This window comes from Ailuropoda melanoleuca, chromosome 1, assembly GCF_002007445.2.
Source record: "Ailuropoda melanoleuca isolate Jingjing chromosome 1, ASM200744v2, whole genome shotgun sequence".
NCBI classification, from domain to species: Eukaryota; Metazoa; Chordata; class Mammalia; order Carnivora; family Ursidae; genus Ailuropoda; species Ailuropoda melanoleuca.
Window position 1 is genome coordinate 212,574,777 of NC_048218.1, and position 25,062 is coordinate 212,599,838.

The 25,062-nt window shown below is 49.8% G+C and overlaps 1 protein-coding gene across 4 annotated transcripts in view; it reads right to left on the bottom strand.

Moving 5' to 3' along the window:
- Positions 1-25,062, bottom strand: part of VIPR2 (vasoactive intestinal peptide receptor 2) — a 46,115-nt gene that overhangs the window by 13,899 nt on the left and 7,154 nt on the right. For 3 of the 4 annotated variants that reach the window (XR_004619463.1, XM_034640211.1, XM_034640221.1), the window contains exon 3: positions 5,087-5,184. Coding sequence is in view for 3 of the 4 variants with exons in the window: in XM_034640211.1 (XP_034496102.1) it covers positions 5,087-5,184 (98 nt within the window). In the remaining variant the exon portion in view is untranslated. Of the gene's footprint in view, positions 1-3,028; positions 3,327-5,086; positions 5,185-25,062 lie in introns of those variants that run through there. The other variant, XM_034640215.1, reaches the window with a different exon arrangement.

Here is a 25,062-nt window from a genome sequence, read left to right on the forward strand (position 1 = left end):
GGAAGGAATGAGAAGGGGAGGGGGTGGGGGGAGACCGGCTGGGGTAGGAGGAGGGGATGAACACTTTAATAATTGGATTTAATCTTAGGGCTTTCTTCTTTTTTTATGGAAGTTACTATTCCTTACTCTATATTTAGGAAGTTTTCAGGCTTGCATTATGATAACTGTTTTTTGTAGGTAAACCTTTTCCTTTATTTCTGTCTCCTCAGGTTGGAGTCCTGGAACAGGATTTCAGGATAAGAGTGTAAAGCAAACGGCGCTGAGTTCCGAGTCTGCAACGGCGTGTGCCTACTTTGCAGCAAATTTCCTACAAGACCCACGTCAAATAACCTGCCTTTGACCTTAACTTCATGCGACATCTTGCTTCTCTAAAAAGTGCTCAGAACATTTTGTTTCTAATTCGCTTGTACCACTTGAATTCTGCTCTGGAGAAGACTTGACTGGTATTTGATTGGACTTTGACTTTTAATTCAGAGCCATCGGGAAACAAGCTATTCCTCACCAGTGAATGCTAGCTCTTAAACTTTCGATAAAGTAAGAAAATGTTGACGGACAGTAAAACACATACTGCAGAAGACTTCCACGAGAGGAGACAAAGAGGTAGCTTATCTGACTGCCTCTACGCAAGGGGCCAGCGTGATTTCGACAGCTGCCTAAGGGCTCTGCAGAGCGGCCAGAGCGGCCAGGACCCGGAGCACCGAGACCCCGGCAAGAAGAAGGGCCCCGAGATGTGCCTTCCCTCCACCTTCCTCCTTGGTCTCCCCTTGTGAGGCCACTACTCACACAAGATGTGCAGTGCTGGGTGGGAGGCTGAGGGACAAAGCCAAAGCAGGGGCTACGAGAGTAAAATGTCGCTGTGTGACAATGACTGGAATTCAGGGTCTGCAAGAGTAGAGGGACACCCGGGCTTTCTTTGAAACCCGTGAAGAGCTGGGACGTAGGAACTATGATGAACCGGAAATAAGCCAAACTTCCCTAGGCCTGAAACACAGCCTCAAGTCAGCTCAACCCCTGCCAGGCTCAGGGTGGTCAGACCATCTTGCTGGAAAACTTAAATCCTCTCTATCATAAGACATTCACTCAAAGCTTCTAATATTGAATTATTTGTAATTTCAATAATAAATTATTAGGAATGCCAGGAACAGGAGCAAACGATCAAATGCAATTAAAAAAACCCCAGAGAATAAAAAGAGATTCAGATACTGGAATTTTAAGATACAGACTATCTTACTCAGATTAATACATTCAAGGAAATTGATGAAGAGGTAGAGAATTTTATTAAAGAAAGAAATTGATTACAAAAATCAAATGGAAAGTTGAAAACTCAAAAAGATCCCTGAAATTAACAATTAAACTGGCTGAGTCTAACATTAGATACAATAAACGAGAGTATTATGAAATAGAAAACAGATCAGAAAAATACGGATAGACTTTAGTATAGAGAAACAAAATAATGCAAAGTGATGTAGGAAAGATGTTAGGATTTGAAGCCAATGGCCAAGAAAGAATTCTCTAGACGTCTTTGGTGCAAAAAGGTGATTTTATTAAAGCATGGGGACAGGACCTGCGGGCAGAGATGTGTACTGGTGGGCCATATGTTTGGAGGATGATTGCTGACATGTATCTTGGGGGGTTTGCAGATAAAAGAAGTTTCCAAAGTAATTTCTATACGTTCAGTAGACTCAGGATCCTGGGTGTCGGGCTAAGGTTGCCTCTGCCCTTAGCAAAGTATTAACATCCAGGCATCCCTAGAGGAACGTCACTGCCTGCTTCAAGGACTTGTCAATGGGCTGTAGGTGGTAAGGAAATTTAATAATTTTTCTTCTGCCCTTGTTTCCCACATCAGGAAGTATAGAAACAGAGCAGAAAATACATGGGGAGTGGTGAAAACACTGCTGAACACATGAGAATGGAGTTTCAGAAGGAAAGGAGAGACAATAAGGTGAAGCGACATTTAGAGAATACTAGCTAAGAGTTTTTGGAAATGGATAAAATAATGAGATTAAAGAAATGCCATTAACCCCAAGAAGGACCAAGACAAAGCAAACCCCATCAAGTCACATGATAGTGTCACTGCTGAAAACCAAAGACAACTAAAAAAAACTTCTAAGCACCCCAAGAAAAAAGACACCTTCCTTCAATGGAACAGTGGTGAGACCGGCCACTGACTTTTTTTTTTAAGATTTTATTTATTTATTTATTTATTTATTTATGAGAGAGAGAGAGAGAGAAAGAGTACAAGCCGGGGAGAGAGGCAGAAGGAGCAGGAGAAGCAAACTCCCAGAAGAAGGAGACTGAGCAGGGAGCCTGATGCGGGGCTCGATCCCAGGACCCTGGGATCATGACCTGAGTTGAAGGCAGACGCTTAACCCACTGAACCACCCCAGCGCCTCAGGCCACTGACTTTTAAAAAGAAAAATGATGTTCATTTTTAGTGTGATGAAAGAAAAACTGCCAACAAAGAATTCAATATTCTCAAAAGTATCCTCAAATGAGGCAAAATTAAGATGATTTCAGATGACCAAAAACCATGAGCCTTCATTGTCAGTAGGTCTGTGCTGAAGGAAATCCCACAGGGGGTCTTCAGGCAGAAGGAAGAGGACCCGATGGAGACACGGGAGGAAGGGAGGGCCTTGGGGAAGACGAACACATGGCATCTCCAGGTAACCACTGACGGTCAAGACGGTCGTAACCCTTATGGCCTGAAAACAGATGTAGGGTTAAAGTGCAGAACAATAACACCAAAGGCATGAGGGGGAAATGGAATAAAAATGTTGTCACGTCTTGGATTGACTGGAGGTGGTAAAAATAGTGACTGGAGGTTCACTCCACGAGACAAGGACGCGTTGCAATTTTGGGAGATGCCTAGGAGAAGAACAGAATGTGTAACTGACAATCTGAAAGGGGAAGATCGGAATAATAAAAGGAAACATGACGTGAGTGTGAAAGCCCGCCCCTCCCCAGGAAGGCGGTGTCTGTCCCCACGCGGGCCTCTTCTCACTGCGCCTCACGGTGGCTGCATGCTCACCTCTCAAACACCTCTTCTCTTCTCTCTGTTTTCTCCTTCTCACTCTCTCCTGCCCATGTCTTTCCCCTGAGTGGGGTTTGGGATTTATGGCGGTCACTCAGACGTAAGCACACACTCATTGCAGCTAGCAAGCCATCCAAATAAATTATGTTCGCTGAGTTTCTGAGCTATGCCCTTGATCACTCAGTGCTTGTTGTGAAATCTCACTTCCCAGCATGGATCAGTGCAGGACGACGGAGGTAGCTGGAACCGTGGCTTCTGGAAAAGGCACGCTGGAATCTCTGCTCCTTCCTGGCTGCTGGATATGGACACCAATTCCCAAAGGTGAGAATGTGAACGGAGGAAAGGAAAGGTGTGGGTGGTGGCGAATCGGGGCTCGGTCCTCTCCAGCTCCGGGAGCTGCGGCGTGGGGCGCCTCTCCGGGTTGCCCTGCTCTAACTAACACGGGGACAGGAACGGCACTGACAGGAACGGGGCTGCTGTAGGGACTAGGTTCATAAACCCCTATCAAATGTGCAGTGTGGAACATGCTGTTAGCAATCCTGGGCTTATGGGGACCGGAGCTGCGTTGTCAGGCACCCAGACATCAAAGAGGTGGCGGCAAGGACCGCCCAGCGAGCCCCACGCAAAACTAGGTGGTGTGTTTGTGATCCAAGTCTACGCGGAGATTTGGACCTGGTCTAAGGGACAAGTTGCTCTGTTTCTCCGTGTGTAAAATAGGAATGTGGTTACTTCATGCTTCTTAGCTATGGGGCTATTATGGACAGTAGATGTCTCATGATTGTAAAACGTTTTTTCCTGGGAGGAATATCCAGGACGATGGAGAAGTTATTTTTAGGATACGGCGTTTGGAATTGACTCTTGTGGCATCGGACACGCAAGCACAGCTGATGGACGGAGGCAGGAAGGTTAGTGTCTCTGTGGCCCCAGAGGAAGGCAGACCCGCGAACCGCACACCAGCATGGGCACTGTTTCCAGCAGCCAGGACACACCGAAGCACGGCAGAATGACATCACCGCGGGCATGTCCTCTTTTAACCCCGTGTCACCAGTAGGTGACTAAGGACGTGTGCGTATGGAAGGAAAGCATTTGAGATTCTCTCACAGACCAACATGCACATTTGCAATAATTCCAAAATGCCATTAGCCTGGCTAATTAAATATATCCTGCATCGCAAATCTGAGATAAAATGCTGATGTCAAGAACATGGACTGTTCAATATGAGGGCTCTTTAAAAATAAGCTGACATTTTTCTAGTTCAAGTTACCCTGTGCCAGTTTACCTCCCTAAATTTTCCCTTTTTTTTTCCTCTTCAACAATTGGAAGATTTAAAAATACATAGAAAAACACAGAACATAGGAGAATAGAATAGGCATTAACGTTGCCCCAGAGCTTCTGCTCTTTTCTTCTCAGAAGTAGGATATGATGGACTGCCCTCACATCTTCCAAAGTACAGTTCTGCGTTACGGACTCCGCCGTACCCTTTCTGAGGGTTCCCACCCTCCTGATGGAGTTGAGATGCCTGGAATGACAGTATAACTATTACATTTGAGGGTGTTCTCATCAGCGCCTACACTTTGCAGATCACAGGGAGGTTAAGTAATTTGTCTAAGGTCACACAGCAACTAAGAGACTGAACCGGGATTTGAACCCAGGCAGTCTGGCTCCTGCCTTCTACCCTTGAACACATCATAGTGTCTCCTGACACTCTTAACACCCAGAATGTAGGGGCTTTCTCAATGGCAAGGGCAAGACCTTGCTTCTGTATTTTCAAAGGGTTTGCATAATGGCTGAGTGTTTAGCAAATAGCAGCTGACCTGAATTCTTATCCAAAGTCAGTATTATCTCTTTACCTAAGAGATGCAGAGTATTTAAACAAAAATGTAAACATTAGCATATTTCACGCTGGCATTCTCCAAGGGAGTTTTATTGGTTTAAGACAGAGAGAGAGAGAGGGCTTGGGGACAGTGAGTTTCTTTCCTCCTCTGACGGGCCTACGTGGCTTAAATGGACAATTTCTGGTCTCAGACTGCAGAATTGCTCATTTCTGACACTTACCTGAAGAGGCAAAGAATTATGCTTCCGGTTGTCAGGGAAACCAGAGAGACACTGTAGCCCAGCGTGTAAATGGCCTTCACCAGAATGTAGAATGCAATCTGCAAAGAGGGAACGAAACAGCTGTGAGCTTTCGCTGGCCAGCACTGGACGAAGCAATGCTTCCCTTCACGCGGGGCCCTCGCTGCCCGTCTCGGGGCGCACCAGACAGCATCGGCCCACCTCCATTCTGAACCCAAACATTTTATTCCCCTCTTTAAACGCCCACCTATCTCCTTACAGTTCATTCTGAATGACTTTGTGTGGAGCAGGGAGAGGGAGGACCTGAGGGTGTCCCCAACTTTGCTGTCTGATCACTATTCTGCTGCTGAAACCAGAGGGGGTTTGGAGGGGTGCTTCCCATGAGAGAGCCCCAGAAACCACAGGGACTGGCTGGTTTTGCAAATATGCCCTGACCTAACTGGGTTTATGCTGCACTGGGCCCCAGGAAGAGTGAGGACCCAGGGGACATTCCGCACTGGCTCTGATTTCTCCATAGCCCTGTTCATGCCAGCTTAGTGCCAACTCTAGAGAGGGGGTGGTGCCCACCAGGGATGCACCGAGCCGATCCCTGCCCTGGGGTCAGGGAGCAAACACAGATCCAGGCTGGGGCAGGGGGGGCGGCCCGGTGAGACCCTTGCTCCTGGAGCCTCCTGGGGCTTGGCAGCGTCCGCAGGTCAGTGGACACTGCTAGCTGGTCCCACTGTCCAGCCCCGGTGTTGTTCTTTACCATCAAGGTGATGCCCTTTTGAGGAGAGCTTCCCCTCTCCATATTACCCTTATTATTGAAGGCTTGATATGGGTAATAATGTAGTTCAGAAGTAAACTTCAAAATTTGGAAAAAATGAGTTTCTAGTTAATATTTAAAGAGAAAATGAAATTAATTGGTATAGCTTCTCAAATAGTTCAGGCAATCAAGGTTAGCATGAAGCTTGACCTAGCAAGCTAATGTATTAATCTGATTTCAGAAGGATTTTTCCTTGTTGGACCTCAAGGCCCTGTTGTCATTCTTTTTAGCTCCAGAAGAGAGGAGATGTCATGCTGACATTCTGAAAACATCCTTGAAAACTCTAATTTTAAACCTTTGTCCATAGTCTATGTTCTGTTCTGAGTGAGGGATTATAAATAGGACTAGGGCACCCTGAGTGCTTTTCACCATCTCGTCTTGTGATCAGAACTCACGTTAAATGACTGGGAAAGGCAGTATTTCAAACCTACCAAAAGCGTAGAAAACAATATAATATATCCATATTTATATCTCACGAGTGTGTACATATATCTGATGTATACATAACATGTAATATATATCAGACACGTCATAACAGGTAGTATCTATAATACCGCTACCAACAATCGCCAGCCAGAAGCACAGCTGAGCAAGACCGCGGGGAGACCCCGTAGCCGCTTCCCTGACGCGCGTGACGCCTGCACAGGACACGGGCATGTGGGGAACCGCCTGTGCACCGTTCTGACCTTTCTGATGATTTCTCTTCTGCGCCTCGACCGCATGTAACTTCGATCATCCCATCAACTGTGACATTTATTGTCCAGTATCTGCTTCACCATCTTTAGTCCCTCTGCCTAATTTTACCACTGCTTTAAACAGTCTTTGCTGGGTTCCCATGTTTGTTTATTTCTTGATTTTTGCTTACGTCCTTTCTTAATTATCAGTGCTTTTTCCTGGTTCAGTTTTTTCCCCTGAAGCACATCCCCTGGGCATTTTTAATGAGGGCTATCTGATTGTGGATCCTGTCAGTTTGTTTTGCTGAGGTGTCTCTTTCCCTTGAATTTCTGAGTGGACAGTCCTCTTCTCCGAGCCCTGGGAAGGCATCTCCCGTCCGCCCTGAGGCTCTTGCGTGTGTGTGTGGGCCATGGGTCCTTGGTCTGTGGCATCTTCTGGCATCACCGCACTGCCTGGCCGTGGGGTTCTACACGTGTGTGGGACGCTCAGGTCTCCGAACGCAGGATGGGTGCCTCACTGAGCTGTCCCCCACTGCATCTCCTCCGGCCAAGCCTGCAGTCACACTGACCTCCTGCCACCCCAGAGCTGTGTTGTCGCCCGCCCTCCCCTCTCCCTGCTGCAACTGGTCCTGTGTTCTTGGTGCCCACACTCCCCATCACAGAACCCCGTACCTACGTCTGAGTTCCTGTGTAATGTATCTTCTTGACTTTCATATTTAGGTCTATTTTTCCCCAGTTAAGGTCTGGTTAGAGCATCTCGTTCCAGGTTTATATTTTTAATTTCCAGTTTTATAAAAAACATTTCAAATGCACTTACGTGGATTCTGCCCCTGATGACTCCGTTATCCAAAGTTTTGAGGGTGTAACCTGTCATCTGCTGACTTCCACTCACAGTCTTTTTCTTTGTGTGGTTTGTGCACTTGGCATAGAAGCTTGTCTTCAGAGTTGACCTATGGGAATCTGTAAGGTCTGGCCAAGACGCTTCCTTCCAGGAGCACCTGTGTTCGCTTCTGCCAGGTACCCCCTCCCCCTGTTCCATTCAGGATGCCTTACACGGGTGTCTCAGCTCAGAGCTGCCATACCACGCACAAGACACAAATGGGAAACCCAACCCGCAGGGGGCATGCCTGCGGTGACAGGGTTTTAGATTTTCCTCCTGGAAAGCAAACATGGCTAAGAAAACGTTCCCTGTCACCTCCATGGTCAGAGTTTGGTCTAGCGCTGACCTCCAGCCGCCCACCACCATCCACACCTGCATGCTGCTCGTCCCAGCTCTTCATGAAGAGCCAGCAGCTGCCCCGGGAACCAGCCGTCCCTGCTGCCTGGCATCTGATTCTCAGCTCTTTTACTGAAATTTTTTACTTTCTGGAAATCTCCACTGTGCATTTTAAAGCAACACTGTTATACTTTATTTAGCATTTTTGAATGATTTGTACTGGGAATTTTTTATCTCCAATTTCTTATAGAAGATTTTTATTTCTTGCTAAACACATTTGGTATTACTGGTTAATTTAATTCATTCTGCTCAACACATTTACTGAGCATTTAATTGGAACCAGACACTGAGCAAGGCGCCTTGGGAATAGGATGAGTGAGAGAAGGGGTCTGCCCACGAAGAGCTCACAGACGTATTTTCACCACTGGACTGACTGTCCCAGGAGACAAAGCATGAGCTGGAAATTGAGATAGGTATGAATTAAAACATTCTTTCTGTGTTCACTTAAAAAAAAAGCCCACATTTCAGTTTATATTACTTTGCTTAAAGCTGGTTTAGATTTTACATATCTCATGTTTTCAATCATTTAAGAGGGCTTAATCTGGTTATTTGCAGATTGCCTCTGTTAAGGGCTTTGCAAAGCAGAGCACACTCCTGGGCAAGCTAGAAACCTCAAATGAAAGGCAGCACTGGGGAAGTCTTACGAGAACAGAAGGCAAGACAGCCGCAGAACAACGGAGCAACGCCAGAACCCAGGCTAACGACCACAGAATTACGTGCAGTGCTCCACAGACAGGAAACTTTCTCACAGCCAACTTTTAAGAGAATGAGGCAAATCACAAGAGAACAGTCTGGGGGCTCTGCTGGAAGAGGTCGGATGAACAACTTTGGGGTTTTCCTGCGTACATCTAATCTCCTGTATCACTACCTATGTGGACAGAACTGAAAAATAAGAATTAATGTTTAGAACATGAGCCCTAAAGAACTGGGTGGAGTTTTCCATCTTTGACGCAAGTTTAAATCTATTTTCAGTACAAGGGGCTAAAACCAGCTTCACGGCTTCAAGAACTGCACGGAGGGTTTACGTAGTGCTTTTGTCTCTAGGCGCCAGGACCTTCCCAGGCACTGTCTCCCAATCCAGCTTCCTTCCCCAGGGTCCCAGTTAGACCCTGTGCCTCAGACCCCTTAGAGAGTGCCCAGTCCCACTGAGGGCCTTCAGAGCAAATGCTTGGTGCTGGGGGTCTCTGCGATCCTTGGCCTATCTTTGCCGTGAATACTGCATTGTATTTCCATGATTTCCAGCTGCTCGTAGAGTGATCTCCAGATCCACTCACACCCAACTTTACCCAAGGCCCTGGGCTCCCTCTTGTCCCCGAAGGGAGTTCCGCCAATAGGAAGGACACCTTAAATGTTAGAAAGATTGTTCACAAGAGGACAGATGGAAAGCTTTATCCTTTCACTCTAGATCCAGAGAAGACAGATGAAAGCAGTCGTATGAGCTCCCAAGTGTGCACTGATAAATTAGAATTCACCGTATATAAAAAATAGCAACAAAAAGCACAGTTATATTGCCCAACACATTACAGGGAATCATCAAATATTTGTGGGATGAATGAATGATTGCAATTGGCAGAGAAGAGAGCATAGGTAAATAGAACAGGCACAAATAATCAGAGAGATATAAAATCCTGTTTTTAAAGCTGATGGGACATAATGTATATGATTGTAAAATTGAAAAGAGCAATGAAAATAGTGGATATCCAACTTTTTTCTTAAATACAATCTGAAAGAATAAAATCAGAAGTAGAAAAACAGTAATGCATTTGAAAAATTTTAAACGGGAGCATTTCATAATAAATGTGTCGTAATTATAATCAGAGGCATAATTACACCCTTAAATGCCTTTGCTAATAAATAACAAGAAAAAGCATCTACTACAGAAGCTAGAAAAAGAACAAAACACGCCAAGTAAAGCGGGAGGGAGTCGTGAGAGAAGCAAGACGGAGTCAGGGGACCAGGGCTCCCTCGGAGACAAGCCCACGAGGCCACAGCTTTCGAGTTTTTATATGACATAAATATGAAATGCCTAGAACAGCGAGTACTCCACAAATACTTGATGACAGAAGTAAATTAGGAAATGGTCAGATTTATAACAAACCACAGGGTAGTTTTTTCTCTATAGGCCAAAATGATAGATACATTTGCCAAGTATCAAGAGGAGAAAAATAATGAGAAACAAATACCTAAATTGTATTTTACACACACACTCACATGGTTTAATTAAGGTACTAAACTCCGTGCTAACAAAGTCAGAATTTTAAGGAAACGGACAATATACTGAGAGTGTAACAATGATCACAACAGCTTTGAGAAAAACCTAAAAATATCAATAACCAGTGAAGAAATTGTTAAAAGTTGGCACAACAAATCTGTAAAAACGGGCCTGGATCCAGTCCTTCCACCAGGTGACTTCAGTCTTACTGATGGCAAATTGTCCCTGGGATATAGAAATCGTTCCCGAGCATAGTAACAAACAAAGGAAGAGCGTAACATTTTACTTATGAAACTACAGTAAACCAGACAATATACTGAAACAAACAATAAAAATAAACAAAAATCATAGAGTAATTTCACTTACATCTACGGAAGGAAAAACCACAAATAACCAGGCTCCCCCTCCTTCCGTTGCGGCCTTGGCCACACCTCACTGGCCGACTGCGCCCCATGTCTCAGCCGCCCGCCCTGCCATCCCGCCACTCAGGATGGGCCAGGGGGTTCCTCTGTGTCTGTTGGGGCCTCTATTCACCAGTCCTCTCGGGGCCCCTCAGCATCATTCCCTCTTTGTCCCTTACCTCCTTCCCCAAATTTCGATGGGTGTCCATCTTGGCTCCTGCTCTCCCCACTCTACACACCCTCTCTGCGGGGTCTCAGCTGCCACACACACTGATGACTCAGAAATCAGAACGCCAGTCCCGACTTCTCCAGCACCTTCAGGCATTCTGTCCCCTGGCCTTCTAGAACTTTCCACCTATGCATTTCTAGGCATCTCATGCTCAGCATGCTTGAAACCTAATGCATAAAGATGCCCTTTTTCTATGGTACTTGGCCTTAAATCTGGCCCTCCTACATCCCCACCCCATTTCCTGACACCATCATGCACTGAATGTTACAACACAAGAAATTCAGTGTCATCTCTGTGTACTGTCTGCCATGCACAGCCCTAAGCAGTCAGCAAACCCTACGGTGCAGGGGAGGGTCAGTCTTCCTCTGAGCTTGTTTCCTCCCCATCTGTGAGGCACGTGCCCTCTGTGTCCTGTCCATCCCATGGGCACTGCTCCTGGTGCCCACAGAGTCGGCTTCCACACCAGCGGTTTTCAAGCCTGGATACAGGTGAGAACTGCCTGTGCCCAGGTGCTGCTTGATAACATCGTGGCCCCACCAAGACCAGAAAGCCAGTCTCTGCAGGCATTCTGGTCTTGGTGGGGCCACAATGTTATGAGCCATACCAGCAGTTCTCCCAGTGTGATCCCCAGACCAGCAGTAACAGCATCACTTGGGAACTTGTCCAAGCTCTCCGACCCCACTGGTCCCTGCCTGCCCCAGAGCCAGAAGCCTGCAGTGATTCTGATGTGGCTAGTTCCAGAACCTCTGGTCTACAGGGCAGACAGGGTTAAAATGGACACGTGACCTTTCTTGTGCCTGCTTAAAACCCTCCACACTGAGGGCTTCAGAGGGGAGAGGGTGGGGGAATGGGATGGGCTGGTGATGGGTAGTAAGGAGGGCACGTATTGCATGGTGCACTGGGTGTTATACGCAAGTAATGAATCATCGAGCTTTACATCAGAAACCAGGGATGTACTGTATGGCAACTAACATAATATAAAAAAAAATTATTATAAAAAATAAATAAAAAATAATAAATAAAAAATAAAAGTAAAAGTAAAACCCTCCACAGAGGACTTGGCTTGTGAGCAAAGCTGTGTGCCATTAGGAGGCTCCTCCTCACACTTGAGGCCCTAAAACAAGACGGCGGCCTCCACTTGCTCCCTCCGCGCCGTCCGCACGCGTGTCTTAGCATCTCCGTCCTTACTCTCCTACCACCGCTCAGCATCTTATCAGGGGTCCTTCCTCTGGGGAGCCGCCCTCCAGGCTCTGTCCTGCCCTCACGGGGCACACTGCGGTGGCTGGAGCTCCGTGAGAGCAGGCACCAATCCTGTCCCCTTCTCCACCCAGCCCCCAGTGGGCCGCTGGGAACCGGAGATGGCAAAGCTCGACAGTTTTCAAATCTCTCCTGACCGTCATCTGATCTTCAAACCGAGGTGAAACAGGCGGCTAGTGTGATGTCCTCTGTCTAGCAGAAAAGGGAGCCACAGTTTAAGGGCAGTGGGTAAGGGCAAAAGCAAAACCAAGCACTCGAGGGATCTCGGTTTGAATCCCTGGCGCTATGTCATGTCTCTGACTCGCCCGTTAAACGGGAAAGACAATAGCAACACCACTCCCGACAATAGCAACACCACTCCCTTTGGTTAAGGACCTTTTACTAAACACTTGACCGGGAAGCTGATAGTAGAAGGCGCTGAGCTTTGGGGCTTTCCCTGAGGGTTCCCACAGGAGCGTCTGGGGGTTTTGTAGGGGTGAATAGAGAACTCATAAAAACAGCAGGCAGATCGGCCTGAAGTGACTGTGCGTGGGGACTCCAGGGCACAGGAGCCCAGAGCTGCTGGTTCCTCTGACGAGGCCATCCTCCCCTGGCCTAGTGGGAACAGACTTCTTCCAGAACAAGGTTATGTCTCTCGGAGGCTTTGATCTCTCAGATCCTGCTTCCTGCACCTCTTCCAGATTTTCCTACGACTGCGGAGGAGTCAGTCCCGCTCAGCTGCAGTTCTGCTCCCCAAAGGCCTCTGTTCACGGGGCATTGAGAGGACAGCAAGGATGGCACCTCTGTTTCTGTCTGTGGACAAAATGGTATTGCTCCAGGAAAATAACCTCTAGATTATTAAAACCCTGCCACTCCCAAACAAGGCTGAACCCTAAAAACCCAGTCAGCTCGTGGATCTAGCCACTGTGGGTCCATCGGACGGGTTAACTGACTTTGTTTTTCTTCCAGTGAATAGACGTAATGGATTTCCTACTCTTAGCTGCAGCCACAGTCCTGGAACAGAAGAGCCCGGGTTGGTGCAGAGCGAGAGCCGGGGGTCAGGGACCTCGTGAGGTTGTGACTGTGTCTGTGGCAGCTGTGCCGGAGCAGCTGAGGGTGCAGGGCCCCGGCTTGCCGCCCCGGGAGTGCCGGGTGGCCTGCGACAAGGGGGCGTCTCATTTAAAGAGATCTCAAGTGAGGGGGATGGATGTCTGTCGCTCCAGGAACCTGTGATCTCATTTTCCCTCATAAACAAGCATTCGCTTTCACATGTAATTTGGTATCTTTAATGTTGTGTTCTTTCCCCCTTGGACAGTTCTTGCCAAGCACGGCCTTCACAGGGTGGAGGGAAAATGCCTGGAGGGGAAGCCTGGCCAGTGGAGGCATTTGCTCCCAAGCAATGAAGTCGTGATGCTTTTCTACACAGAAAGGGCTGTCAGTACTCCTTGGGTCCTGAGTGCCGCAGCACCGGGTGACCAGATGCCCGAGTTCCACGCCCTTCAGCAGGAGGACAGGACAACCCTGGGTCCCCTGAGGGTGCAGAGCCATGTGTTCACACGTTTGAGGCCAATTTACCTGGGAAAGACTTTCATCACCATCATCACGAATCAGGAAGTAAGAAAGAACAGTCCAGGAACACTTCTCCTTTTCAGTACTTCTGAGAAATCAACATGGCCCCTGAGGCCCTGGAGGGGCAGGTGGTGGGGACCCTCTCTCTGAGTCACTTCTGGGTTGGGCAGGCAAGCTCTATGCTCAGTTTTCAGTTGGTGGTCCTGCCTGGGAGGTGGTGATGTCCCAGAAAGAGGCCAGGCTGGCCCTTCCCTGCCAGACCATCATGGAGGACTGCTTCCTGACCCGCCCAGCAAGTGTGTTGGACAAGGTGATGCCTACGTCCTCTTCTCACTTTCCGTGAATGTATGTCTGTGCTGGAGCCGCAATGCAGGCAGAACCCTTCTCAGGGAACACTGAGGGCCCAGATAATGTTTTCCAAACACTGAGTCATAACTAGGGTGACCACACACTCCGATTTGCCCAGGCCAGACCCGCATCTGGTGTCCGGGGTCATTATTAATAGCTCCTCCTTTCTCTCTCAAGAGGCCAGGTTTGGCTGACATAGGATACAGGCATCCTATTATAACCCATTAGCAGGTTATGCAATCAATTCAGCGGGCAGCAACCAACAGTTAAAGAAGAGTAGCACAGAAAATGTGGTTTTGTGAAATATGTGTGCTGGATTGCAGTGTGAAATGGATTTCCAGCTGTGTACTTTAACCGAAGGCTTTGCAAGACTATTGGCTAGACCAGAGACTCCTGACTCAGCCCAGCACAGTCTTAGAAGCTTTCTGGTAAAAGCCGTGCCCGCCTATCGCCTCTCCCTTCAGCAAACTCGAGAGACAGACACTCAGCGGTGTTCTCTTCTGAACCTATGGATGCCTTCATCACATGCATCACTGTCTGGAGAACAACGGTTTCTCCCAGAACCTTCTTAGTAGTGGTTTACCAGCTTATCAACAAGTGCCCTTTGCATCAGGGGCAGGAAAAAACACCATGGAAGCTCAGATAGCTTCTGTCTTAGGATGGGTCCCACTTGAATGAGAAGACACAGCTCCTGTCCTCAGGGTGCATGGAGTCCTGTTGGGTAAACAAGACCAAAACACACCCGGAAAATGAATGAGGAAGTGCTACCTGCATTTCTAAATCGGAATTCAGACTGAACGGCCAAGGCATGAGCAGGGGCAAGAAGAGCTGGGTGGTGGGAGCTGGTGGAGGAAGGGGAAGGAGAGCTGGTCCAGGCCGGAGGGGTTGGGGTGGGGGCCACTGGCCAGTAGGAGCAGGGGCATCTGGCCCCTGAGAGACAACACCAACACTGGTGACACCAACTCTGCTTCTCCCCGACTCCAGGACTCGTGCAGTCCGTCCCCCCTGCGGCAGCAGGCAAGGGTTGAGGGCTGTGCTTGCTTCACGCTGCAGGACATGCTAGAGTGTGAAGCCCAGTCTGGGGGCCTTCACCTTGGGGAGGCTTCTGGGGCTGTGGCAGATTTCGGGAGCCCGTGGTCCAGTAGCCCTCTGTCAGACTACAAGGAGGTACCTGTTCTCTCCGTAAAAAGTGGAAGCCTGAGGCTTTCTGTGTTTTATTTATTTATTTATTTGTTTGAGGGGGAGGGGCAGAGGGTGAGAGAGAGAGAATCCCAAGCAGACTCCCTGCTGAGCTCAGAACCCAGTGGCAGACTTGGTCCCAGGACCCTCAGATCACAAACTGAGCCAAAACGAAGGGTCTGGCGCCTAACCGACTGCATACCTAGATGCCCCAAGGCTTTGTTTGTTTTAAAGCAAATGTGTTAGAGATCGTTATAAACCACCACTTGTCTATGGGGAATGTGGTCCAAGGTTCCACTTATTTCCCAAGTGCACGGCAAGACATCAAAACCCTCTCTCAAGACGCAAGAGGAGGCTCACAATCCCGTCGTAAAACGGAGCAAGTCGAAGTCCTCTGCTTGCCAGTTATTGGCAGTATCTTTGAAGACCGAACCGTGTACCACAGCCGTTCTGCTTTGGGGACTGTAGCAGTACTCGAGACAGTGATGGAGTGTTCTCCAGTTTACAAGATGTCACACAGAATTCATCCACTTCTCCCAACAGCCTTGGGAAGGAAGCAGACTGAAAATTACCACCATGCTCCCATCAACAGACAAAGGGCTGCAGCCCCAGGAGGGGAGAAGCAAGTTTAAGGACACGGGGCCTCAAGCTGTGGAGCCGAGACTCCAGCCCCAACCCCACGGTGTCATCCCCCCGATGAGAGACCACAGTTACTCTTCAAGAGGAATTAGTTCTGCATGTAAAGAGCTTGGAAGTGGCCACTTCATCCTGATAACGAATGAAAGTCTGAACAAACTGAAAAATCAACCAGTCTTTTTGGATCTGCGAGACGGGGGAGGACAAAGGACCAGTGGCTGCCCCACAGCTGGAGGACAGATGGGTAGTCACAGGGAGACCCCTTGCCAGGGCAGAGTCGCGAGACTTACTACTGATTCAGCTGCAGCGTTCGAGACAGCCTGGTGTTGGCGGATGTGGGCAAATGGGTCAGTGGAACAGAACAGACCCCAGACAGAGACCCACATAAGTGCCGGCCCTGACATTTGACAAAGGAGCAGAGGCAGTTCAGTGGGGGAACACAGTCTCCCCGTCACATGTACCAGAGCCAGTGGACATCCCCGTGCAAAACAGGAATCGAGACTTGGACCTCACAGCTGCACAGAAATTAATGCAGAGTGGATCACAGATCCGAACGTAAAATGAAAACCTAGGAAACTCCCGTTAGATGTCAGAGGAAAGAACCGAGATGATGCTGGGTGTGGTGATGCCTTCACAGACACAGCAGCAGAGACACGGTCCGTGAGAGAAACAGTCGGTACGCTGGACGCATTAAAACTAAACTCCTGCTCTGCGAACGACCACGTCAGACAGTGAGAAGACAAGCACGGGCTGGAGCTGCACCTGGTGAAGGGCTGTCACTCAAAACACGAAAAACTCTCGAAACTCAACTGTAGGAAAGGAAACAACCCCATTTAAAAACACGGGCCAAACACCTTACTAGACGCCTCACTGAAGAACATGTGCAGATGGCAGGTAAGCTCACGGAGGGATGCCCCACGAGAAGGCCCGGACGTGGTACCCGTGGGACTGCGACCAACGCCCACGGCACGTGGGACATCGGCTCTCCCTCCGGCTCAGGCCTACATTCCACGAACACACGAGACAGCGGGCTCGTCCCCTCTGCGTCTGCATCTCTCGGCCAGAAATGATGACCGCGACCGTGCTGTGTCTCGCGGCTGGTTGCGGGATTAAACGAGACAGTCCACACAGAGCTTAGTAAACGCTCTTAGTAAGTGGTTCATGTTACTTGGTTTGATTTTATAATACACGAAAGAGGTTTTAAAGACTATTAACCCAACGACCCAAGTCCTCCTTATTCAGGTGAAGAAATAGTCCTCGAGCTTCTCTTACGCGTGCTGCGTTCACAGAGAAGCTCAGACACGCTGAACAGTGGTCTCCTCTTCCCCACCCAGCCCAGACCGGCATTGCAGTGGCAGGGGAGGGGGCCAGGCAGGGGCACCCGGCCAGAGCACCCCTGTGGTGCTTCCAGCGGTCAGAGACACAGCCCCAGGCTGCGGAGGAAGCGGGGGAGCCCTGAGCTGTACAATAGGGGCCCCTCTAGTCGGGGATGCTTCACTTTCCGAGTCAAGGGGAGACAGGCACTGGTTCTGCCTGCAGCCATCAGAGACATTTGGGCATCTGGGACAGGTGGGCTCCACGTGGGAGCTGGCCTCACAGGTCAGAGGGCACAGGAAGGCACGGCCGACAGCTCCGAGCTAGTGATCTAGGAGCTGCTGCGTGGCAGACCAGCACCCACACCCTCCTCTCCTCTGTGAAGTCACCGGCTCTCCTGGGGAAGGAGCAGACACCTGGGAAACGCCTCTTGAGAGCTCAGATGCCTCGCGGAGGGGGGGTGACGTCCAAGATGGTCCGAGACGCTTATCTGAATAAAGGCTGCTTTCCCAGAAAAACTCCGCGATGTTATTTTGCTCGGAGCCGCGGCAATAATGGCAATGCGTTGGCAGTTTCTTCATGCATGGCTGCAGGGGTGACATTTTAAGGAGGAGAGGCCCCGGGGGGAGGGGCGCCACGTCACTCAGCACGCAGGGCCGCCCCTTAGTTTAAGGCACTACGTGGAACGTTCCTTTGTTGGTGTGGAGGGCTCAGAGGGGAAAAAAGCCTTTCTTTTCAAATCCAAATACGACATTTCTGAGATAAACAGCCACAGGTATTTTGGAGTATTTGATCCCGCTGAGACCTGAATGTCATCGTGAGAAACATCAGACTAACCCAGCAGACAGCCGTTTACAAAATCACAGGCCTGCATTCTTCAGAAACACAAGAGGAAGCCTGAGGAATGTTCCAGATTGGAAACCACTGAAGAGTCACGAGGAGCTTGTACCGGGACGCTGACAGGATTGGGGCCTAGAGGGCAGGTGCGGTGACAGCAAAACGTTACATTCCCCAAACTGAGTAACAGGGCCCAGGTTACAGCAGAGAATGTCCTCACTTTCAAAAAAAACACCCTCACGTTTTAAGAGGTGAAAGGGAGTGTGTATGCAGCTGGCGATGGGTGGCCACGTGCCCACACACCCGCAGCTCGCCGGGTCGCAGCAGCGCCATGGCCGTGGCGAGACTCTGCCTGGAGAATCGGGCTGGAGACGTGCGTGTCCCCTGCACCCTTCGAGCACAAAGGGCACCACAGAGACACAGTGTGACAGTTGGGTTTCTTCACTGTCCTGACAACGTCCAGGGTTAAAAGGCAAATGTAACTGAGGAATGATTTGACAAACTTGGCATAAATTTAAGTGTTTTTTTTTTTTTGGACTAAAATTAGATTTTATTTGAATACAAAAGTAAAATATGCTTACTTCTGAGAAAGTCGTAAATATAACAGAGAGTTTTTAAAGGGAGAACACAGCTATTACAAGGGCCTCCCAGTTCCGAGGAGCTTCTGTCCTTTGTCAGCGGCTCTCGGGGCTCTCTAGCCCATGTCTAGCCACAAATCCCTCAAAGCACACCCAGGTGACTGACTGTCAGCAGGGGAGGACTTTGTCAAAACTTCGTCTTCCTTTTGCTGGGTCTCTGACAGAGCTCTCTAGTCCCCAGTACAACAAATATTGCTAGTTTCCAACCTTTCCTCAATTATTTCAATTAGTCCTAAAATTTGCACATCAAATGGAGAAACTAGTCAGACTACTCCGTGAATAGCCTGGCTGTTCCCCAACCCGCCAGAAGACCAGTGCCTTCCCTCCTGTCCCCACCTGAAGGCCCTGCCAGGGCAGCCAGCATCCCCAGCCTTGCAGACTGCCTGCTGCCTGAGCTCCAAATGCCTGTCTCCCCGGGCAAGGCTGCTCACAGACAAGCCCAAGGAAAGGAGGGCATCAGGGAGGTCAGACCCTTTTCAAGAGCACCGTTCTGGCTCGAGGCCAGTCTGGTGCTGTTCAAACTTCTGCCGGGTCCCAGCCTGCAGTCCCGAGTTTTGCCCGATGTGCCCAGGTCTGTGGACACACCCGGTCCGCACCATTGTTTGACCAGAAACAGAGGCCTTGCACTCAGCAGAGCAGGGCCCTGGGCTCATGGCGCAGCCTTCTCACCCCTGTGAGACTCCATGGGTCTCCTTCTCCAGTGACAGTTTTTTCTTTTTATTTCCTTCTTAACTTCTCATCCAGATTCTTCTTTGGCTTTGGAAAGACTCGTTCCTTTATTGGGCAAGTATTATACATCGTTGTCAGAGGTTCAGCTAAAACTAGCATAAAAAGAGCTAATGACTGTGCCTGTCTCATGAATCTTCTGAATCTTGTCTCTGTTCATGGTCAGCTGAGTCGGCTGGCTCATGTGAGCTCAGGCTCTGCCACCATGGGCAGCACGGTGTCCTGTACTCTGGTTATGGCTTTCTGACCCAGGCTTCCTGCCGACGTTGTCCCCTCCATGTCCTAGCTGCATTTCTGAGCCCGGTCTTGTCGGCGCCTGCCTCGCTGTCCAGCTCCCAGTGTCACCCACTGCTGATGAGCTGTCCCCCTGTGCAGGACTCAGGTGCCCCTCAACACCACAGTGGGAAGCTCCCTCCTGCCACCTGATGTGAGACGAGGCAGACACAGCCCTTGGAGCTGGTTCAGAAGCTGGACCAAATGGGCAACCGTAACAGAAGCAAACACGGGTGGGGATGCCCCAGACCTCGGGTTAGCGGGCAGAGCGGGGCGCACACTTTACCACGTTCAGGGCTCTAATTCCGGCTCCGCGCCCCACAGGCAGCTGCTCAGCACATCCCTGAGGGACCCCTCCCTGAGCAGTGGGGTAGCAGCAGGCTTGCAGAGTCCTCGTGAGGACCGAGCAAAATGCCAAAGCGCGCCGGACGTGGTTGCACTGCAGACACCACGGTGGCTGAGATCTCCGCTGTCGGGCTGGGGAACCTTGAGGAGGCCACACCAGCGGTTAGGCAGAAAGAGTTACTGGTATGTCTGAAAGCTGAGAGGAGAGTGCAAAAATATTTTTAGGAATATGGCATAATATGGAAGAAATGTGTCCACTTGATGCATGGGGAGGCTGAGATGCCAGACAGTTCTCTTGGCTAAATTTAGCTGAAGCACTCTTTATTTAAGAACCGTGTTAGCAAATATATAATATAGGAGACACATGGAGTGCACAGCCTTGCACGTCCACTGCACACAGGACTCCAGTGTCACTAGGAGGCTGTCCTCTGGTGGGAGAGGGGCACAGCTGGAGGGCAGAGTCACGCATGGCAATTGAGACATAGTCAAGGGCGCGGGTGCTGGCCTGGGTCCTTGTACATTCATCTGGAAAACTCCTGATACTCAGGTAGGGGAGGCACCTCTGACCCCACAGACACTTGTGGTGGCTAAATTTCTAGGTGCTTCCATGTTTCCCCAGCTCTCAGCATCCCTGGGAGATGGGATGGGAAACTAAGGCAGGGAGCCTGGCTTGAGGGAGTGCCCTGAACTGGAGCCTCAAGACAGCCTTCACTGCAGGAAAAACGCCAAGAGACTGGTCTGCTCAGCGGAGCCCCGGGGTAGGGGGCCAGGCCTGGAGGGATGGACCACCAGGCAGATGACTCCAGGTAGAATGACCCCTACTGGCCGTCACGCCTGAGGCTGAGAACATGACGCTAGGACAGCCTCTTTAGCCCAGGAGACCCTCAGCTCCCATGAGTGGGGACACCCATGTGCTGCTTGGAAGGCTGGGGCATGGGAAAGGACAGAGGGCAGCTCCTGGTGTGACCCCTATGGGCCCCTGGGTGTGCTCCTTAAATCCCCTTAATGGGAGGAAGCACTTCATGCGATGATTCAAAGATCAAAGGCCGCGGGGCGCCTGGGTGGCACGGCGGTTAAGTGTCTGCCTTCGGCTCAGGGCGTGATCCCGGCGTTATGGGATCGAGCCCCACATCAGGCTCCTCCGCTGAGCCTGCTTCTTCCTCTCCCACTCCCCTTGCTTGTGTTCCCTCTCTCTCTGGCTGTCTCTCTCTGTCAAATAAATAAATAAAATCTTTAAAAAAAAAAAAAAGATCAAAGGCCGGAGAGGAAAATGTTCCTACACCAAGGCACACGTCCAAGGGAGGCGCTGGTGGGAGAGGGTCAAAGACAAGGAAGATTGGACACGGAAACCAGGACCTGGTGACAGAGTCTGAGCCAAGCCCTCCAGCTGCATGGTCTCACTGTGGCTTGTGAGACCCAGAACATAAAGGCCCAGACCACCACCAAAGCCCCCTGTGACTCGTGGGCTGCCCTGGTCCAGAACGAGAAGCAGCTTTACCATAGTGCTTCCCGCCATCATCTCAGAGGTCTCTGGGGTCTTCGGACACTGATTCCTTCATGGGACTCCCCATTCCTGACTTCATTTTATCTTTTGAGTCCCTCACCACACATAGCCAAGCCTGTGGCTTTGTGGAGGCTAATTTTTTTCTGGAATTTAATTAATTCTGAAACCAACCAAGTTTGCACACACACAACAGCCAGAGCAGAGTCTGGCTGTGTGAGAGCAGGAAATCCAATTAAAATCATACAACTGGGAGGACAGCGAGCTGCTGATGAGATGAGGAATGACTTCGCAAGCAGTTCACTGGGCTCACCTCCAGGGCCGCCTGAGGAGACCCAGCTGGGGCTGCGAACCCGCCGGGCCCTCTGTGCGTCCGCCACACCGCGTGGTTCTTGTCTTCCACAGGATTCCTTAAACAACCAAGTATTCAAAGTATGTGAATGGCGGAAACGGCAATCAGGAAGAAAAGTTACTCACTTTGGTTTTGTGCCATCATTCTCTTCACATCCACATGTTAAAATATTTTGACTTTCTAATCCATTAGTAGGGAATATGCAATCGTGATATTTGTGGGATCTCTGAAATGTTTAATTAAGAAGAGAAATAGCTCTTCAAACTGGATGGAAAAGCATCAGAAAAGCAGAGACACTGTGCTTCACGTAGGCCGGGCTTAGTCACACGCCTTTCTGAGAGCCTGAAGAGTTTCCATCGGTTTTCCTGGGAATGCCACCTACAGAGTGATCCAGGGGAAACGTAGGGAAGGAGCTGCCGGCTTTGACTTGTCAAGTGTGCCAATGTTCCTCAAATGTCCGCTCTCAGGACCTGCCCACGACCACAGTGGGTTCATGATAACAGGACAGGCCTACAACACCGGGATTCCCAAGAAACGACTGTGGAACGAATGAATGAGGACGGGCCTACCCTCGAATAAATGCTACTGGGAGCTCTGGGGACATTCTGTTTCCACCCCACACAGGCCTCTAGGATGCCTGCAGACAGTGGAACAAGAGGTGTGGGGGGGTAGACGTGGGTGTCGGAGCCCTACCCCCTCACCCCCGACCACAGAGGCCCAGGACTGTCCTGGTCCCTGGGGCCTGTCTTCTTGCCCCCGAAACAGTCTGACGGCATCCGTAAGGGTAACCTGGGAGGCAGACGTCATGTGGCAGGTTGCCCTGAAGCCATTCCTGGAACCCTGATCATTGTGAAGAAGGGCAATCCCCATTCCTGGTCAGAATGTAGGGTCCGCAGAATGGGGCCTGTGAACTCTTCCTCCTACAGAAATAGTCCTGAAGCTCGGAATAGATTCTGAACCAGTTCAAGTCTTATTCTTAGAAAGCCAACAGGATGGTCTCCTGGTTTGGTCATATCAAATACTGAAACAGCAGTTTGGGACTAGTCTAGAACCTGAAATCCACAGGTATCTTCCTATGAAAGTGTGCTCCAAATTCGACCTGAGCAGGTCACCAACCCTGGGCTCCACCTTGGAGTCTCAGCAGCCGCGATCGTGGCACCAACCCTCTGTCTTCCAGCTGGTGCAGCTCAGGGGCTGCCGGAGCCGTCAGCCCCAGTGTTCAGGGTTCTCTACCACTGCGGGTGTCCTGCCCAAGAGGGGACTCGTGAGAGGCTGGCATCACTGGGCCTACTTGCAGAGTCCCGTCCACACAAGAACGACATGAAGCCTCACTCTGCCGTGTAGGGCGGCCCCCGGCCAGTGTGCGAAGCCCTGTGTGCTGAGACTCCAAAACCAGCAGGCTGAGGCTCTGATCCGGAGACGGAGGAAAGACCAGAGGCAGGCGAGAAGGCAGAGGAACGGAGAGGGCGTTCTGTGGGTTAGATTCTCAGTACGTGTCCTTGTCCTGATGCCCCGGGCGCAGCTCTGCATCTATGCTTCCCTGGTCACAGCCTGGCTGAGAGCGTCAACCACACTTTGTGTCCTTTGGCACGTGCAGGACGGAGCGCAGCCGCACACATTCCCTGAGTGCCAGGTGCGCACAGGCCCCAAGGGGCTCCCCGCCAGCCAGAGAGAATGCAGGCCCACCCCAGGCTTCACTTGGAGCTCAGGTGACTGCACACTGAGGGCGAAGGTGAATACAACTGACACAGAAAAGCTGAGTCTCAATGACGGCACAACAGAAACAGAGCTGGGGCCTCTGACCACGTCCTGTCACACCCAAACCTCAGTGTTTCATCTGCAGGGTGGGCTATCACCAAGACTAAGTAAGACAGGGGTGGGAAACATGGGGAATGTTAGTCAAAGGATAAAAACTTTCAGTTGTAAGAGGAATAAGGTCTGTGTCCCACCAAAAAAAGAAAAAAATAGGTAAATATGTGAGGTGATGGGTAATTAGCTTGATTGAGGGAATCATTTTACAACATACGTATATACACACATCAAAACATCACTCTGCATACAGGCATGCCGTGTAGACACTGCGGGTTTGTTCCACACCCCTGCAGTAAAGCAAATACTGCAATTAAGGGAGTCAAGCAAATTGTTTGGTTTCCTAATGCTTGTAAGAGTTATGCATACACCATACTGTAGTTTCTGAATGTACAACAGCGTTATGTCTAAGAAAATGATGTACGTACCTTACTTAAAAATACTTTATCATTAAAAAATGCTAACCATCACCTGAGCTTTCAGTGAGTCTAACCACTGATCACAGATCGCTGTAACAAATAATCATGAAAATCTAAGAAATATTGTCAGAATTAGCAAAATGTGACAAGAGAGATGAAGTAAGCAAATATTGTTGGATAAATGTCCCCCACGGGCAGTGCAGCATTACCACAACCTTCAATTTGTAAAAACACAGTGTCGCCAAGTGTGGTAAAGCCAGGTAGGCCTGTGCCTTAAATACAGACAATGTTCGTATGTCAATCAACCTCAACAGAAAAAGACCACATGAGACGATAGTGGTAACTGACGTGGCTCACAGTATGCACTGGACCCCATCACCGTCGTCCTCACTGTTGGCCAGACGTCAGGAAACCTACCTTCGATTAGTGACATACTGGCTAAAATGGAAGGTACCTCCTTTTCTAGGGTTTAATAATTTGGTGGTAAAAGAATTGGCTTTACACCATAAATCTTAGTGAGGAGAGCAAAGACAGTCCCTCTATAAAAAAGAACACAAAAGATATGTTAATCCCCTAGGAAAATGGGTCTGACAGTGACGTCAGTACCAGTGTCACTGATGGTGGGATGGCGGGGCCCAGGGTTGGTGGGAAGTGAGACCAGTGTGCACAAGTAGCTAGGTGTTCCCCAAGTTCTTTAAAAGGGGCTCGAGTACGTTCCCACACAGCAGGTGTTTGCAGGGGACGGGTGCATGAAACACACCTGACTTCAGGCATATACAGCATTCACCTGTCGTTAATATGGCGTTAGTGGGTGAAGGCACGCAGCCCAGAGGGAGGACCCCGACCTGGTTTTCTGGTGGTAAACAAAGCAAAACCACAATCATACAATGTTGCAGGGTGAACGTGCAGGAGGCTGAGCAGAGCTGAGCAGACTTGATTTGACACATCATTTAAACGATCACATTCCCATTTTGAACACACCTCCGTGGCCTCCCTACACCACGACGGCCAACAGTGCAGCCCTAGCCATCGGCAGAGCCCCCGACACGCCCTGGGCGCTGCCGGCCAGGGACGCACTCAGTCTCTCAGTTTGCACACACGCTCCACCGTTAGTCCCGTCTCACAGCTGCTGGCTCACAGCTAAAAACACGACCGCACGGCTTCTGGACCACCCGCTTT